At 38.0% G+C, this 17,716-nt stretch overlaps 2 protein-coding genes across 3 annotated transcripts; both read left to right on the forward strand.

Moving 5' to 3' along the window:
- The first annotated feature begins 1,102 nt into the window (after window positions 1-1,102).
- Window positions 1,103-12,356, forward strand: LOC122085110 (short-chain dehydrogenase TIC 32, chloroplastic-like). Of its 2 annotated transcripts, XM_042653548.1 has the most exons (8): window positions 1,105-1,599; window positions 4,970-5,201; window positions 5,394-5,473; window positions 6,013-6,166; window positions 6,374-6,452; window positions 9,837-9,921; window positions 11,313-11,359; window positions 11,928-12,356. In XM_042653548.1, exons 1-8 carry the CDS (start codon window positions 1,494-1,496, stop codon window positions 12,087-12,089), a joined length of 945 nt encoding a protein of 314 aa, XP_042509482.1. In that variant the 5' UTR covers window positions 1,105-1,493; the 3' UTR covers window positions 12,090-12,356. The 2 variants fall into 2 exon arrangements, with proteins under 2 accessions (XP_042509483.1, XP_042509482.1); XM_042653549.1 differs by lacking the exon at window positions 11,313-11,359 and having other exon boundaries at window positions 1,103-1,599.
- A 3,727-nt stretch (window positions 12,357-16,083) lies between these two features.
- On the forward strand, window positions 16,084-17,510 carry LOC122083921 (probable carboxylesterase 17). Its single transcript, XM_042651865.1, has one exon. The coding sequence runs from the start codon at window positions 16,228-16,230 to the stop codon at window positions 17,242-17,244; it is 1,017 nt and encodes a 338-aa protein (XP_042507799.1). The 5' UTR covers window positions 16,084-16,227; the 3' UTR covers window positions 17,245-17,510.
- The last annotated feature ends 206 nt before the right edge of the window (window positions 17,511-17,716 follow it).

Consider the following 17,716-nt stretch of genomic DNA (forward strand, 5'->3'; position numbering starts at 1 on the left):
ACTTTTAAGTCCTTTTTTCCATTTATTTATTAGCAGACTTTTGCTTTATCCTAACATTTATCATGTTTAGTTAATATTAATGATCCACAACTTACCACATGCGCAGGACAGAGTGCGAGACCATGTGATTCACAGGTAAAACCTTTCAATCTATATATCAAAATAATGGTTCGAAGCTTCAAAATTCGGCCCAAAGATTTTTAGCAGTAGTAGCACAATAACTTCATCGAATCACCTTTTGTCACAAGGTCCTATTTCTTACCATCCAATTGCCATGGATTGGAAGAATTAGGCCCATGTGGCAGAGGATCAAACCCATTTGGTTGAATTTTAGCATGAAATAGAGGCATGGATGTGGTAAACAAGGGCGTTTAAAGTTTGCTCTTTTCAATGTACTCCTTAGCGAGGAAAGCTTCGTCGGAAGCGTGTAGGACAATATAGTTAAATTTCACCCCATGGTTGGAGGGCACTCTCACGTGTCTCAAAAGTTTTGGGCTCTTCATGTTTCAATTATTAACAAGGGAAAAGGTACACGGTGTACTGTAAGCTATTGCCTGTAGGGTCTTTCCCTCTTTGAAATGACCTCCTTACCCCTCTTATATGATGCCCATCTTGTGCCGTCATTGGTGCTGCCTATTAATACCGCATACAATCGATATACCCATCCCTCCTAATAAACATTTTTTTTTTTATCAAAAGGTGAAAGATTTTATATGGCGCTCATGTATATTGGCATTTTTCATGCCAAGTCAATGGATATAGGGGAATAAATGTTTTACGATTTATACATATTCACATGGTTAGAGAGGAAGTTGAGAGTGGCGAGGAGTAGACAAATTGTGAAACGGTATGCACTAATGGTAATATGTAAAAAATAATGTACATCTCTCCCCTACTAACAGCTAGTTGTGAGATTGCCAAAAAAGAAAATATCTGGGGAGGCATTGAATGGTTGGGAGTATTTAACGGAGGTTGTGGGATTGAGCGTATGCAAGTGTACTTTAGCGTAGGTGACCATTAACCCTACTAACAACCAGCCTCTTTTAAGATTAAAAAAAAAAAAAAAATCTAACGAGAGAGTGAATGGCAATGAACAGCTGGTAACATCTAGACACAAGGGGCCGAAATGAGCGCCCCACCTCGCTTGAAAGTGGAAATCCTGTCAATGATTCTGCACACGCACACTGCTTTTAGGACCCTCTCCCAGAAAGAATTTTGAAAATGAGAGAGAGCTCCCAACCACCCCAAATTCTCAGTTACATGCGAAAACTTCCCGAATAGACATCTGGGTTGGTCCTTATTGAAGCCTAAGTCCACATTGGGTATGCTTCTTGCCTTATCTGAGTGCTGAATCATACTCTTGAATGGTCATTAGAAGGCAGGCTCTATATAATGAAGGCTTTAGTGTTGCTTTGTTGATCTTAGGGAGGGGTTATTGCCTTCTTTAGCCTTGTGGGTTTCCCCAAACCGTCTGCCATAGAGAAGAAGAGACAATGTGGCTGTTTTGCAGTAAGGGAGCATCTGGGTTCTCTTCTAATTCAACAGCAGAGGAAGTTACACAAGGAATTGATGGAACTGGTCTCACTACCATTGTTACCGGTAAGATTTGAGTCCATTTGCTGTTGTTGCTTTCTTTCTCTCTCTCTTTGGGTGTTTTCATTGATGCAAACTCGTCTTTTGTTCATCTTTCCATATTTTGATATGGGTTGGGTTGGGACTCCAATTTTGGGACAGAGAAGAACAAATATTTTTGGAGTGACTCTCTGTCTCTCCTCTTTTCGTTTTTGTTTCCTTTCGTTGATATTTTGTATTGTTTTTTCTCCTTCTGCCCTTCAGTATGAATTTTACCTAGTTTGGGTTGGTGGGAGGTTGTTCTACTTGTGGGTGAATTGAAGTGGCCATGAAGAGAATTCTGCCTTCTGCTTGCTCATCTGAATACTATAGACTGTTTGTCTGCTGACTCCAAATGGAGGTTGCTCACCTCCTATTGGAGAGCGAGAATTGTTAGCCTTTTTGTTACACCAACCCCACCCTCCAATTCTTTTTATACAGTAAACTATGTTATAGGAAGGCAAAATAAGAGTTTGTAAACTTGTTTTGTCTAAAGTTGCAGACACAACTGATTAAAAAATGTTATATGTAAAAGATATGTGACAAAGAGTTTTTAATTGTTCGAGTGGTTCGTTATGTGTGGCTCAGTTACCCTATAATATACAACTCTGCCTGCTGAGAGGTTCAAATCCTTATCAAGTTGATGGAGATAAAATTTTCAGAAATCTTATGATTGTTTCTGAGTAGCATGTTCTATTAGGGATACATGTGTCAACCCGAACTTGGATTCTGACTGCATAAAAGTTTGAAGCAAAGCGATCTTAAATGCTCCTCTAAGTTTAACTGCTCCTTTCTGCTTTGAATATGAAATTCTCATATTGCTTTTATTGGAGGTCCAAGGTTGATAAGGCTTTGGAAGTCTTGGGAGCTATTCATGACACTTTCCCCATAGCTTTTTGTTTTGTTTTGGTAGAACTCTTTCCCCAATGCTGATGTAAACCAATCTCAGTTTTACATTACAAGTTTGCATAGCATAACCAAAGCCCAATTTAAGGAACACCTACATCAAAAGAATGTTTTGCTAACTAATGAATACATCAAGGCATCTAGCCCATCTAATGTGCCTGTTAGACATAACATAATGTAGAAATAGTATGTTTGACTGCGTAGTCCATGCCTGAAACCCACTGATCAAGGATGTAGCCCGCATTTTTTGCCTTGATTGGTTGGAGGGAGGGGAAGTAGTGGTACCTGTGTTTTTCCCCTTTCCCCTTTCCCCTTTCCCCTCTCCCCAGTCCCAACTCTCCTTTGGAATTACTTAAATTTATAATTCTTATGGTACTTAAATGGCTATTTTTTACATGGTCCACCTTTCTCTGCCATATTGGTGGGTTATTTGTCAATTCCCACCCACCATGCTAGGAGATTTTCGGTGAAGCCTAACAGTAGTAGATTGGCTGCTGCTACAGGATGGCGTCCAGCTTTACTTCAAATAGGTGTCAGTGGCTGCTAACACATTTGCCAAAACGACTTCGACTTCCGGTCTTTGTTTTGTCTCTCTGACCATAACGGATCTTTCAAGGCTTGGCGAGCTGCCATCCTTTAAATATATAGGTACAGTTAGGATTGTCCAAATGTCAAATTTGAGAGCAAAGCGCAATGTTCACCTGTCATGTCTGGCATTTTCCCCAAGTATTTTCTACCATACAATTATTCGTAGCCATTTTCTCTTGCAAACATTGACATTTTATGGATTTTAAAGCTTTATACTGTTGTGTGGTAAACTTTGTTTGTGCTGAAACCTGACATGTGGGCAGGGGGACTTGGGCCCTAGTTGTTCACGGAATTTGGGTCTCACTTGTTGATGGGGGGCCGGTAGGGTTAGGGAAGAATTCCTGAGGTGAACTCAGAGTTGCAGGGGATAGGGAGAAATCGCACAAAGAAAAGGGGGAAGAAGGAAGATCGTACACATAGCCCTCAGGCTCTCAACACCCAAAACTTAATTCATCTTTTCAATCTCTAATTACTCAATCAGTTACAAGCATATTAAATAGGCAAAATAAAAGACTCCAACATGGAAACAAATCCTAAAAGGAAACTAGTCCAAAACGAAACTAGGAAACCAACTCTAAATAAGAAACTAACTCAATCTAAGAAACTAAAATAAATTAAGAAACTAGTATCTCCTACGTATCCTACTTGAAATAAAAGATTACATAATATTCCCGAATAAATAAGATTTACTAAAATCCTACTAGACCAAGTAACCAAATATGGATCGGCCTCATCTTTATCTGGATACCTAGATGGGTTTGGATCGGTCTATGGGTGTGCATCTACATCACTTGTCCTGCCGTTTGGCAAATATTAGAACCATAGTCATCAAGGCATCACCTAGGCAACAAGGCGGTCCAACCTGGACTTGCGCTTGGTCGCCTTGATTTTTTGATATCTTCCCTCGCCTTGGGTCCCCTTACACCTTGATAACGTTTATTAGAACTGTATAGAGAGGATCCATTCCCACATATAAAGTGATATTTGTATATTATTTTTTGGTGGCATACTCATTAACTGGTCAAGAATACTCTACAAACAATCTCTATGTAGAAAAACATTTGTTGGTATAGCAAATAACTGTGGACCTCCATAAATGGAAAGGCATAATCAAATCATACGTAAGGTACCGTAGACACTTCCAAATATTTAAACACAATGGGCATGCATTTGTGACATGTATATATTTTCAAAATCTCTATTGTATCAAGAAATATGGTTGTAATGCAGTTCGCAGCAATGGAGCCAGGATTTCTACTCCCTAGCTCTGTCACGGTAGAGCTTTTGCAACCCCACCCCCCCCAAAAAAAAAAAAAAAAAAATCCTTGCTCTGTCCCTGCTACCACTGGAACCATGACGTTCTTATAAACATGTATATATTGAGGGAGATGGTATTGTGGAAGGGTTTAGATGGTGGATGGTCAATATCTCTACCATTGGAGAATTTAATCCTTTTCCTTGTTATATTTTTTGTGATGCTCCTGCGTCATACATCTTTTTCACCTCCTGCTTAAACTGTAAGAAATGGGTTAAATAATGGTTGCTTTTGAGGTTGGTTCTTGGCTAGATAGATAATTAATAGTAGGTCAATCTGGGGTTGTGTATTTTATTTTTGGGTTTTCTACTTCCTGCATGAAATAGGGATATGTGATGAAATTTCTTTTCTATTTTGGTATGAAGAAAATAAATCAGCCATTGGAAGTGCTATGGTCATAACCTGTGGGTATAACCAGGGTTACTTACTATATTGATGTCCTTCTAGCATGGAAGAAAACCTCTTATTTCATGATGTTTTGTTAGAGGCATTTGTTAATGTTGTTTAATGGGTCATGACATCAGTGTACTCATATTTGTTCAATTGCAGGAGCATCAAGTGGCATTGGTGCTGAGACCACACGTGTTCTCGCCTTGCGTGGCATTCATGTTGTTATGGGGGTCAGGAATATGGCTGCTGGAAGGGATGTCGTACAAGCAATCACTAAGGAAATCCCCACTGCTAAAGTAGATGCAATGGAGTTAGATCTCAGTTCAATGGCATCAGTAAGGAAATTTGCATCAGATTTCAATTCTTCAGGTCTTCCACTGAACATACTCATGTAAGAAATTTGAGAAATCATAGCTGCTTCCCTCTCAACTCTCCCCCCACCCAAAAAAATGTTTTAGGAAGGAAAATTATTTTTCTTGTCACATGGTAGATTTTCCTGTGGTTGTCCTTTTCTACAGACTTTAGGTGTGATTGCTTTTATAAGTTATAAAAGGTAGTAATTTTTTGTGTTTTATATTTGAAGTAACAATGCAGGAATTATGGCGACTCCATTCATGCTTTCCCAGGACAAGATAGAGCTGCAGTTTGCAACGAATCACTTAGGTATGTTGGATCAGGATCTTGGATAATTCTGGCCAAGATAGTTTCTGTATATGTTGTGACTCTTTTCCTGCTTTTCACAATTAAACATTGACTACTAGTTTCTGTATAAGTTTGTGAGAGACTGCTAGGATATTTGGATGGATTCTGCCTAAGTATCTAGATATTGGCATTTTATGGTGGTAGATTTTGATTGATCCGAATTTTGTGGGCCACTTTGAACTTCAACCAGAATCCAAAAAATGTGAACTTTTCAAATTTTGCTTTGAACGTTTGGCTTGTAGTCCTTAGTTCCTTTGCAACTATCAGACATGGCCCAAAGAGTAAGAATTTCCTTTTCTTGATGGCCTTCTATGTGCTTCAGTGAAACAAAATGCTTTCATAGAAGTTTGAACTATTGATAAATCTGTTGTTTAGATAGCCTATTTGTTGTCTCCAAATATTTGGTAGGTTCTTCTGATGCTATTGTTTCTCCAGAGGCCTTCACTACAGTGTCAGAAGGAACATGATGAAATTTTACCTCCTCTTTTTCTTCCTGGCAGGCCATTTTCTTTTGACTCATCTCTTGTTGGATACCATGAAGAGTACAGCACATAAAAGTAAGAACGAGGGAAGGATTGTAAATGTTTCATCAGCAGCTCACCGCTTTGCACCTCGTGAAGGAATTCGTTTTGATAGAATCAGTGATAAATCAGGGTATGATTTTGCCAATGCCATTCACTTTGTGTTCTCTTCTTTGGAGAATCATGTTAAGATTTTATTTATTTATTTTTTTTTTTTGCTTTTTTTCCCCCGTTCCTGCTTTCTGATAGTAATGATATTGATGCAAGGTGGTTGTTTCAGGATTGTTTATCCATTGGAAAAGTTGGCCCTATTTTAATCATTGGGGTTGCTAATTTACAGGTACAGCAGGGTGGGAGCATATGGCCAATCAAAGCTTGCCAACATACTGCATGCTAAGGAACTTAATAGGCAACTCAAGGTATTTAATTTGGTGATGAATGACTATAAATTAATTGAAACCAAGGTGGTGGAGGGACAGTTATAGAAGAGGGAGAAATCCGAGATGGAATATCAGAGTTGCAGGGGAGGGGGAGAATCACATAGCCACACTGAGCAATCCAATAACTTTATTTCAAATCTGTCTTTCCAAAGATGGATTATAAGTTATAAATAAAAGAAAATCAAAGACTCGTAATTGGAATGTAAAACTAAAACTAAATTGAACTTAAAAGTCTATCTCTTATTTCCTACGTATCCTTCCAAAGCATAGCATTAGAAAATAAAGGACTACAAATTAAACCCAAACAATTAACTAACCCACCACAAACCCTTATTGGCCCAAAAACACGGGTTGGGCTAGTTCCTTTTGGGTTTTGGTTTCCAAAGCCGGTCATGTTATTCCAACCATCTGAGTGCTGCTACATCAATTCTCTTCCTTTGAGAAGAGCTTGACTTTGTTGAGTTTGGAGAAGGACTGAAGAGGCCATTTGTGTCAATACGCTGGAGGAGGAACATATTTACTACGTCTTGAGCTTAATATCATGGAGATCTCTAGCGGGAAGAAACTTTATTTCTTTGTTATCGTGCTTGAAAGAGAAGATATTCACATACCCACAATGTTGAGCGTTCTTGTCAAACAACCATGGTCGACCAAAAAGAATATGACACACCTTCAAAGGGAGGACGTCACATTGTATTGTATCCTTGAATCCACCAATAGAGTATGTGAGCGAACACCTATCAATAATCTTGAGGTTAGTGTTGTTCACCCATGCAACTTTGTAGGGATTTGGATGTGGCTTTGTCTGCTATCCCAGCTTACGAACAATGCCTTTAGAGATGACATAAGTGCAATTACCACCATTGATCATCATGTTGCATAATTGCTCATTGCACTTCGCGTGGGTCTAGAAGATACTAATGCAATGTTAATCTTCATCCTCAGTAATTTTGTGAATGGTCAAAATATGACGAAGAACATAACAAGGGTTTCGCACCTCATCACTGTCATTGCCGTTGATTTCACTCAGCTTACACTCTGTTTCCAAATTAACTATTTCAAAATCAAGGTGCTTCTCTGGAACATAAGGTATAAAATAATCCTTATCATTATAATCTACCGAATGTTTAGAACATTGAGCATTAATATGCTCATACCCTTTGCATGTAAAACATTGAATGGAAACATTTCGCATCATAGGAGGTTTGTTAGAATCACACCGAGGTGGAGAATATGGTCAATTAGGTTGTGAAGAAGCCATAGATTAACCCCTAGCTTGTGGTCTGTTGAATAATTGAATAACTTTTCTTGGGGAGAAGATTGTTGTTTACTGGAACTATCACCCCTTGGAAAAATATCTTTAAAAATCTTCCGAGTCTATGGCTGCTTTTGACTTTCTCCTACCTGATATGCCACCTGTACAAAATCTTGCGTACAAAAATCCTCCATTGTACGCAGTCAATTAGATGCTAGTGCAGCATTGATATGAGGGTGCACACCATCATAGAACTGTGCCACTAATACCTCCTCAACCCACTCAAAATCACATCGAGTGGCTAAATAGTAGAATCTGGCGACATACTCCTCAATTGTCATGCTTTCTTGTCTCAACTGTGCAAATCTAAGTTGCATACATTGCTTGTAGTCGGTAGGCAAGAATTTCCGGTTCATGGCTTCACTCATCTCAACCCAAGTAGTGACTAAACTAATACCTTAAGTCTGATTTTGTGGGTGATGCTTGATCCACCTCGAGCATAAACGGCCCAAATTTGAATTGATCTCCAAATTAGGGTTCTTGAATGCCTGGTGAAAATTTTGAGTTCATCAAATGACTGAATTACTTAATCTGAAAAAACGTGTGACATCCAACCTTCTTTAAGACTTAAAAAAATTCAAGGAAAACTTGAAGAAAACAGTACTTTCTTGTTATTGGATGAAGAAGATGATGAAATGATGAAAGATAAATAAGAAAAGAAGAAGGATTAAGATGGGATAGATGTGGGTGGGATGGTGGGATGTCTATCTCAGCTGTTGAAAAATTCTTTCTCAGAATTTTGGGAGCACAAAGTTGCAATTTCATTAATAAATTTGTGTACCATGTTTTAGCCCCTTACAAACTTATATAGAAGACTCAAAACATACTCAAACACTAAAATGGAATGGCCTAATCCAATTCTTAGCTAATTGGGAAAACTAAAATGACTAGGAAACTAAAATAACAAAGAAAATAGACTCAAAACAGGAAACTTACTTAGCTTAGGACTTAAGCTATTTGTCCACCAAATAAAAACATAATAGGACTCATAATAGGACTCCTAAAAGACACTTTAGACTCCAACATGGAATCAGACTCCAACAAAACAACCAAAACATATCAAGACTAGGAGTCTAGGACTGAATGGCATCCAAGACTGAAGGAGGGGTTGGGAAGTGTGTCCTAAGCTATTCGAGGGTGGCCAAGAACGGAAATAAGCTGCAGAGACTCTATCTCAACTAATGAAATAATTCTTGTTTTCCTACTTTCTACCCATATTTTAGGCCCATTAAAGTGGCATATTACAAAGAAAACCCATGGGATCAAAGGAGCAACACCTACATAACCCAACCTAAAGCTTATTTCCAATAAAATAAATCCTTTAAGTGACTTATCTGCATCAACCAATCAGCCAAAGTGTCAGCAAATGCAGACCATTCCAGATTGCTATCTGGCGGCACCAATTTAATCACTGTCCTTGATCCCAACTCCTCTATCCTTCTTGTGGAGTAATCTCTCAATTTGGTTTGGTTTTATCCACTAGATATTACTGTAAAGAGACATTTTACACATTTTCCTAATCATCATCTTTTGCATGGTACTAGGACACAAACTGTAAAATATCCAGAATATTTATGTTCGTTAAATTTTGTGTTGCTTATATGATGATTTGATATTGCAAATTTCTGCTGTTATAACTAATATGTTTCTATCCTAAGAATCTGGAGCCAGATTTCTCAATTGTGAGATATTTAAATACGGGATGACGAATTGATGACCATTTAAGTATGTAGACACCAGAAATCATCTTCAAATGTCATAGAAATTGTCTCTGTATATGAAATGGTTTACATTATACAGAGGAACTTGGTTTACATTTTTATTTTGCCTTAAAGATATTTTATCTCAGTATAATATCTTATACACTGTTCTTGTCATTTGATATATCATGTTTTGTGTTTTGACAAGTCCCTCTTGTAAAATTGATCCTGTAATTCCCTTGATATACTGATGACTGCTTTATGTGTTACTCCCCCTGTTTCATGGTGTTCATGCCCTCTTGCGAGGCAAAGGCTAGCTTGATTGTGGTTTTGTTCTTTTTGGAACAGGAAGAGGGTGTTCCAATAACTGCAAATTCACTTCATCCAGGAACTATTGTGACCAATATCTTTCGTCATCAGAGCATTTTCAATGGTAAGTCATTCAGTTGTTTCACATCCATAATTGTTTAATGTTTATATAATTTTGAGATACGGAAAGTACTCGCTCATTGTTTTGGTTCAGTTCTATGCTGAGCATCATAGTTGTCATGGCGCAAGGCCACCCAAGGCGATGGAGAAGAGTAAAAAAATTAAGGCGACACAAACAAGGTGCCAGTCTAGGCTGAGCAGCCTGAATGCCTAGGTGGCACCTTGACAACCTTGCTGATCAAAATGTTACACTATGAATAGTTTACCAAGTGATGTAGTTTTTGAGTAGTTTACATTATGACCCTCCCCAGACTCTGCAGTGGCAGGAGCCTCGTGCACTGGGTACACCCTTTTTTTATACTTTTTGAATCCTTTCCTTTGCAGTTGATTCCATAGTTGTCAAGGTGTCGCCTAGGGGACAAGGTGGTTTCAGGACATCGGCGACTGGCCACCTAGTTGTCTAGGCACCTAGGTTTCAAAATCTGTCGGAAAAGGAGAGATAAGAGGGGAAAAATTGGAGGGAAAGAGAAGAAATTGCAGTGGCAACCACTGCTGCCGGATTTGCAGAAAAAAGAAGAGGCGGTGGCAGCTGCCAGAGTTTTAGGGAAACAAAACAGAAAGAAAGAAGAAGAAGCAGAAGCTACTGTGCTGCCGGAGTTGGAGTGGCTGTTGTGTTTGCAGAAAAGAAAAAGAAGAAGTTGCAGTGCAACTGTTGATGGTGGTCCAGCTGCAACAACCATAGCTGCCTTTCTCTTCCAGCGTTGAGAGGAAGTCACAGAGCTATAAACCATATACATAGGAAGGTTAAGTATGCTGCCGGCTTTCTTGGAGCTACCAGTTCAACCAATGGTAGGGCTGGGATGGGAGGGGCACAGGGGACTTTTCCAAGGGAGGAAGAGAGAGAAACACAGATTTGGGTATACCGCTAGCATACCCAGCCTTTTCCCTTATTTTGTACATGGAAGAAGTAATTTTATTTTATAGAGAACCCCAATTAAAAATTTCATATTAAATGATCAAAATCCCATATTTTCACATCTAAGCCCCCCCCCCCCTTTCTAGAAATTACAGCTTAAAAGATTTTACTTATAACCCCCACATCTTTTGTATGTGGATGCCTATGACCAAGTTGACGCCTTGGCTCTTGGCCACCCACTGCCTGGGGTTGCCTCGTCATCGTGAAAACTATGGGTGATTCTTTATATTGCAATGTTATGAGGAGGAAAAATATCCCTGTTGAAGAACCACTGTAAAACTTCTGCCAAATAGTGCTACACCATGAGAACTTCATTTTTAATGGCTGAGTTGTTTTGCTGACATCATTTTATTTGTTGCAAATGCTATGGCTTAGAATTATGTAAATTGATGCTCTGGTTATTCTGTTGGTTGATGCAGGTTTTGTCAATACCCTTGGTAAACTTCTACTTAAAAATATTCCTCAGGTACATATCGCAGCATAACCAATTATACACTATGCATCGGAACAAATTAACAATGCAAATGTAGCTGTGCACTCTCAGGGTCTTGATAGGCATCATGAATCTGTGCATTGATGTCATTGACACACCCTGCCACATTAGCAGACATGGGTGAGTCCATGTGATAGAGGATCCCACCCCAATATCAGTGGTCATATTTAATCCAAAATGAGTAAAAGTTCATCCAAAATTTTGAAAATTAATTAAAAAAAGAAGCCTGAAACCCAAGTTGTCACATGTTATATATTGGAGGTTATGGTGTGATTGTGATGTTGAACCTAGTTGCTCCTCGTCACATAATAACCATATTGAGCTGAAACTGCACCGGGTATGGGGGAAGTAGGACCTTCGAGCACATCTGCACATGTACCCACCTATGTCTATTGAAGTCTGCTACATGGCAAGAAACCTTGGCCTCATGAATATGCGGCAATTCACTACCGTCCACAAATTTATATTTGCCATTTTTATTTTCTGCCATGGCATGAATTTACCACGATTTACTCATTGATTTCAATGGTCTTGGTTGCAGGGAGCAGCAACCACGTGCTATGTGGCACTGCATCCTCAAGTTAAAGGGGTTGGCGGTGAGTATTTTTCTGATAGTAACGTAACCACAACGACCTCGCAAGGTAAAGATATGGACTTGGCGAGGCAGCTTTTCGAGTTCAGCATGACTTTGATCAATTCATAGATGTTTGTCAATTTTTAATGGGATCTTTCATGTTCTACAGCATAAGCAGAAGATTAAATTCTGAAATTATTTTTTTATCACCTTCTTCATATTGTTATTTGAATTCTTTTATTACCTTCATATTGTTAATAGTCTCTTGTTTATGGAGAGGTCATAAATGATCATTGAGAGAGATCTATCTTCAATTTTATGGCTCTCAAACTGTAAAAGAAAATATGGAATAAATTCATAGCCAATCTATAATCTGGTCTTCTTTTGAAGGGTTTATTATCTCACTTGCATAGTGTCTCTAGTTCCTGATGTTTGAAAATCGACATTTCGGGCATCGGAAGCACGAATGATGGGTAGTCTATGATGAAATGACTAAAATGACCTAAGCTTGGAGATCAATCAAAAGATTTTATTGAAATGATACAATTTAACCATCATATTTCTACATATTTTAACCTTTGATTTTTTTTATTGCTCGTTCATTTAGCTTTTAAATCATGACCAATATGATGGTATAGTCTAATATAAGGCTTGACCATTAGGAGTAGATAAATCATTCAAATTGGAAGAAATACAATTTTCAACAATAATGTTCTAACTATTTAAAATATATATATATATATATATATTTGATTGTGGTATTTCAATTGGTTATTTAATAACAATAAACAAGACGGTATAATTTAATCTAAATCAGACAATTAGAAGCTCAAATGCATCTGAAATTATACCATCGTCCATGTACAATCCTTCAAGACTGTCTTTCACTTTAGAAAGAAAATTCACAAATTTCTAGTCTCTTTTTTTTTTTTTTTCGCTCACTACGGGTATTCAGGCCTTTGGCCTGATTAGTTCCATGGGCCCATATTGACTCTATAATCATATGGATTAGGTCATACCGAGTTTAAATGAGAACTATCTAACTTTTACTGAAAATAGTGAAGAACATTAAACATCCCGTGTGAATGGCCCCAAGGAGATAAGAGGAGTAGAACTCAGAACCACATTGGTGATCAATTGTTTAGTGCTCTTCATGCAAAGACACAAAGAAGTCAAACAAACATCCACTTAGAACCCCCTGTGAGCGGCCCCAATGAGATAATAGGAGTTGAATAGACATCCACTCTTTGTGACGTTCTTTTTTCTCACTTGCCAATTGGTCAAGTACTAACCTAGAAACCCATGTGAGTGGTCCCAAGGAGATGAGAAAAATCAAACAAACATCCACTCCTTGTGACACTTTCTTTTATCACTTGCCAATTGGTAAGTATCAAGCCAGCTGAGGTCTTTGAATCATGTTTTTCATGATTTAAATATCTAATTCAACGGCTCTAATATTAAAAAGATAATAAAAATGTGTGAATGGGGAAGAGGAGGAGGCGTGAGGCGTGGGGCGTGGGGCCTGTAGGGTTGGGGAAGAGTAGTAATTTCTCGTCTTTTATAGCAAATTATTTTATTACTAATTTACTATAATCTTATACGGTTTCTTTCTCTCTCTCTCCCTCTCTCTCTTTTATAGTAAATTATTAATATAATTAGACTTGTGGGTTAGTCAATCCAAAACTTGATTAAATATTTTGAGTAAATTTCGAAGCAAGGGTGAATGGAATAATTTGGGGGTGCTACATGCGTTGATCCATATAAGCACGTTCTTGTTAGATTTTTTTAATCATAATAATAAATTTGCTTTGTGAAATTATGGTTGGCTATACTACGTTGTTACCTATATTGAATTTATCTTTTTTGTATAATAAGGAACAAATCTTTTTTCTTATGGGCAAGTGTTTTATGTCCTCTTAAAGCCCTTGCACCCACACACATAGCACATACCCCAAGTAGGGGCACAATGGTCATTACATGTTCCTGTGTCTATGGCGTAGGAGCTTCTTGTGGATTAAATTTTTATTCCTTCTTTTATAATGTCAGTATTCTTTTGCCTTATATGATCCACAACAAATGGTGATAATTAATGTAATTTTGCAAAATTACATGCAATATCTAAAAAAGAAATTGTAATTACTGAAAGCAAAAAAAGAAAAAAAAGGTAAAGTTAAAAAAGGAAGTAAGAAAATGATCAAGTCTCCCTCCATCTAAAGGGAGGGATTGCATTAAAGAGGGGTAATATCAATCAATATCGAAAAGGATTCTAGTGACTTCCACAGCTGTGTTTAGAAGTTGTAATTTTCTTTTCATTGGTAATCTTCTTCCAATCCCCTTCATCTTATTTCCAAAATAAATTTAAGGAAAAATTACATGATTACCCACTTCTGGGTTTCTCTTTACAAAACTATTCACCAAAAGTTTCAATTAATAAAAATACCCAAAATTAGGTTTCCCTTTACAAAATTACCCATTTAAAGTTTAAGTTAACAAAAATACCCAAAATTGAGTTAGGGTTTACAAAACTGCCAACTAAAAGTTTCAGTAATAAAAAAAATACATGATTATATGTGGAAGATGAAGAATCACTATTTTGGATAGTTTTGTAAACTCAAACTTGATTTTGGGTATTTTTGTCAATTGAAACTGTGGGTGAGTAGTTTTGTAAACTCAAACCTAATTTTGGGTATTTTTGTTAACCAAAAATTTTTGTGGGTAATTTTATAAAGGAAAACCCAAAAGTGGGTAATTACGTAATTTTTCCTAAATTTAATCAAAGATAAAAAGGTATTTAAAATAATTTGCAAGTATACTCATCATAATGTCATTGTCAAACTTTTTTAGTCTTAAATATTTTTTCGAATACACATGTGAAATGGAAAAAAATATATATATATATATATATACATATATATACTTCACCAAGAGAAGAAGTGTAGTACTAAGATAGTAAATAAACAAGGTTACAAATTATTTGACATCTTAACCTTAAAGGGTATAATAAAAATCTCATTATAAAATAAAATGTTTTATAGAAATTCCCTAACATGATTACATAACTAGCTCATTTATCGAAAAAACTTATGTAACCAACTCCAAAACATTCTAAATTTGGTTATTAAATTTTATATTACTTTACTTTGTAAATATATCCTACTTTACCAAAAAAAAAAACAAATAAATAAATAAACAGATCCTATTGATTAAAAAAAAAAAGGCAAATTGTTATTGTCACGAGAATTTTTTATTTATCCAATATTATGAAGTATCTATTCTGAAAAGTAGACAAATGATGTGTCCCTTTCGACATTGGACGAAAATGATATGGTCAAAATTAGCCACATGTCAAATTCAATCAAATATCCCTCCTTATGTTGGCATGCATCCTATGTATGCACATTCTCTCAATTTTTATGCTAGTGTCTCCTATTTCTATTATCTTTCCTCCCATGATAAGGGGTAGATATGTCACGTCATAGGAGGGGAGGTATTATTGTAAGCTATGCATCATTTAAATGTTTTATGGAGAAAATATTGCTACCCAATCCCAGTCACATCCCATATGCCAAGACAAATGTTTGCATGAAAAGATCGTCTTGTCCCTTGAGTATATTCCGATGCGCGCTCTCGAGCTGGTCCAAATGCCATGTGACTATCAACAAACCTTCGCCCATATATTGTTCAATGATAAATATAAAACCAATTGAGAAAAGGCTTGGCACGAATAGTGTATGGGACAGTTTTGTATGTCAAGACACATTTCACTGCTATCAAGATGGTGAAATTTCTTAAGCTCTATTTGAAGATTCAAAAGTGAGTTTCTCCTTCACCAGAATTAGTATACACGCATATATGGTAGAAAACCCTTTCGCCAACCAATTTTAACCCACTGACCTTTCTTTTACTTGCAACTTAGACAGATAAAGACTTGATCAGGATCATCTCCAACGATTGACCCTCCAACCACGTATCTTAACACTACACGCAGCCCTAGATGCTTGGCCATACATACAAATATGGGGGTGGAGGTGGGGGTGGGGGGATGAACAAAGTTTCTTCTTTTCTAAACTATTAAACTATAAAGACTTTGATCATTGTCAACAAAAAAAACTAGAAAAAGACAATTGAGACTTGATATATTCCTTTAGCGGCCTCGTTGTTCATGTGGAGTTAAAGGGTATTTTTAAGTTTCTTCTCCTTTTAAATGGAGAAGTAAATCCTTCTCAGTTCTCATTCCCTCCGAGTAAGTAAACCAACAAAGCAACTCATGGACGCTGAGAAGAGAATTATAGACCAAATATCCGGCTGGCTCACCCTCTACGATGACGGCACAGTTGATCGCACCTGGACCGGACCACCGGAGATCGAGTTCTTGACCAAACCGGTCGCCGCCCATGACGAGTTTCGAAATGGAATCTCCGTTCGCGACGTAAAGATTGATACAAAGACTGGCCTTGCCGTCCGCCTCTACATTCCGGAGAGGAAGCCCAGTGACGAAGATGACAAGTTGCCCGTCATCCTCCACTTCCATGGTGGTGGTTTTTGCTTCTCCGAGCCGGAGTGGTTCATGTACTACCAATTTTACACCCGGCTGGTTCGGTCCACTGGAGCCATTTGCGTCTCTGTCAAGACCCGACTCGCACCGGAGCACCGGCTACCCGCAGCCATTGATGATGGCCGTGCAGTCTTCCTTTGGCTCCATGCCATAGCTTGTGGTGAGTACTCGTCCGAGCCATGCCTTGGATCCTACGCCGATTTCCGGCGAATGTTCCTTGTAGGAGATAGCTCCGGTGGAAACCTGGTTCACCAGGTGGCGGCATGGGCTGGTACCCAGGAAGATTTGGGTCCGGAGATAGCCGGGTGTGTAATATTACACCCGGGTTTTGTCCGATCCAAGCGGAGCAGGTCCGAGTTGGAGAACGCATCTTACTCGGACTTCCTTACACTTGATATGGTGGACAAATTCTTGGACATGGCTGTTCCAATAGGCAGTACCAAGGACCATCCGTTCACATGCCCAATGGGGTCAGCGGCGCCACCACTTTCCGGGCTGAAGCTGCCGCCTGTGATGGTTGGGGTGGCTGAGAAGGACTTGATGCATGACACACAGGTTGAGTACTGTGAGGCAATGAAGAAGGCAGGGAAGGACATTGTGATGCTTATCAGTCCCGGGGTGGGTCACTCCTTCTACCTCAACAAGATGGCCGTTGACATGGACCCACATGTCGGCAAGCAGTCTGATCATCTCCTCATGGCGATCACTGACTTCATCAGGAAGCACTAATAGTTAGTGCGTCAACTCGCTATCTTTTCGTGTTTGAGTCCTTTACGAAAAAAACATTGGATTTTACTTGGATAATTTGTAACTTCGTGGTTTTTACCACTGAACTTTAAAATAATAATAATAATAAAATAAATATGTACCCAATGCATTAAGCTCTCACCATTGCATAGTCAAGGGAGGGTCATAATGTAAGTAGTTTTATCTTGATTTTGTGATTCAAATCTATGACTATTAGATCACAATGGAGTAACATCTTATTGCGTCAAGGTCCAACCTCTACCATTGAAACTTTATTGACAACTCCAAATTTTACATGTAAAACTACTCAGCCAAATGTGATTGAAGTGTAAAGGGGAAAAAAAAAAAATTGACCTGTTCAATTGGTGAACTTGAATTATCATAATAAATAAATAAATAAAGGTTTGTTGTTTAATTCATTGTAAACTTATAAATTAATTTTACTTAGGATAAG

This window comes from Macadamia integrifolia, chromosome 7 (genome assembly GCF_013358625.1).
Source record: "Macadamia integrifolia cultivar HAES 741 chromosome 7, SCU_Mint_v3, whole genome shotgun sequence".
NCBI lineage: Eukaryota > Viridiplantae > Streptophyta > Magnoliopsida > Proteales > Proteaceae > Macadamia > Macadamia integrifolia.

Coding starts and splice junctions, on each gene's coding strand:
- LOC122083921 (XM_042651865.1), top strand. CDS start 16,228: ATGGACGCTGAGAAGAGAATTATAGACCAAATATCCGGCTGGCTCACC.
- LOC122085110 (XM_042653548.1), top strand. CDS start 1,494: ATGTGGCTGTTTTGCAGTAAGGGAGCATCTGGGTTCTCTTCTAATTCA. Junction 1,600..4,969: donor TCTCACTACCATTGTTACCG/GTAAGATTTGAG, acceptor GTTCAATTGCAG/GAGCATCAAGTGGCATTGGT. Junction 5,474..6,012: donor GTTTGCAACGAATCACTTAG/GTATGTTGGATC, acceptor TCTTCCTGGCAG/GCCATTTTCTTTTGACTCAT.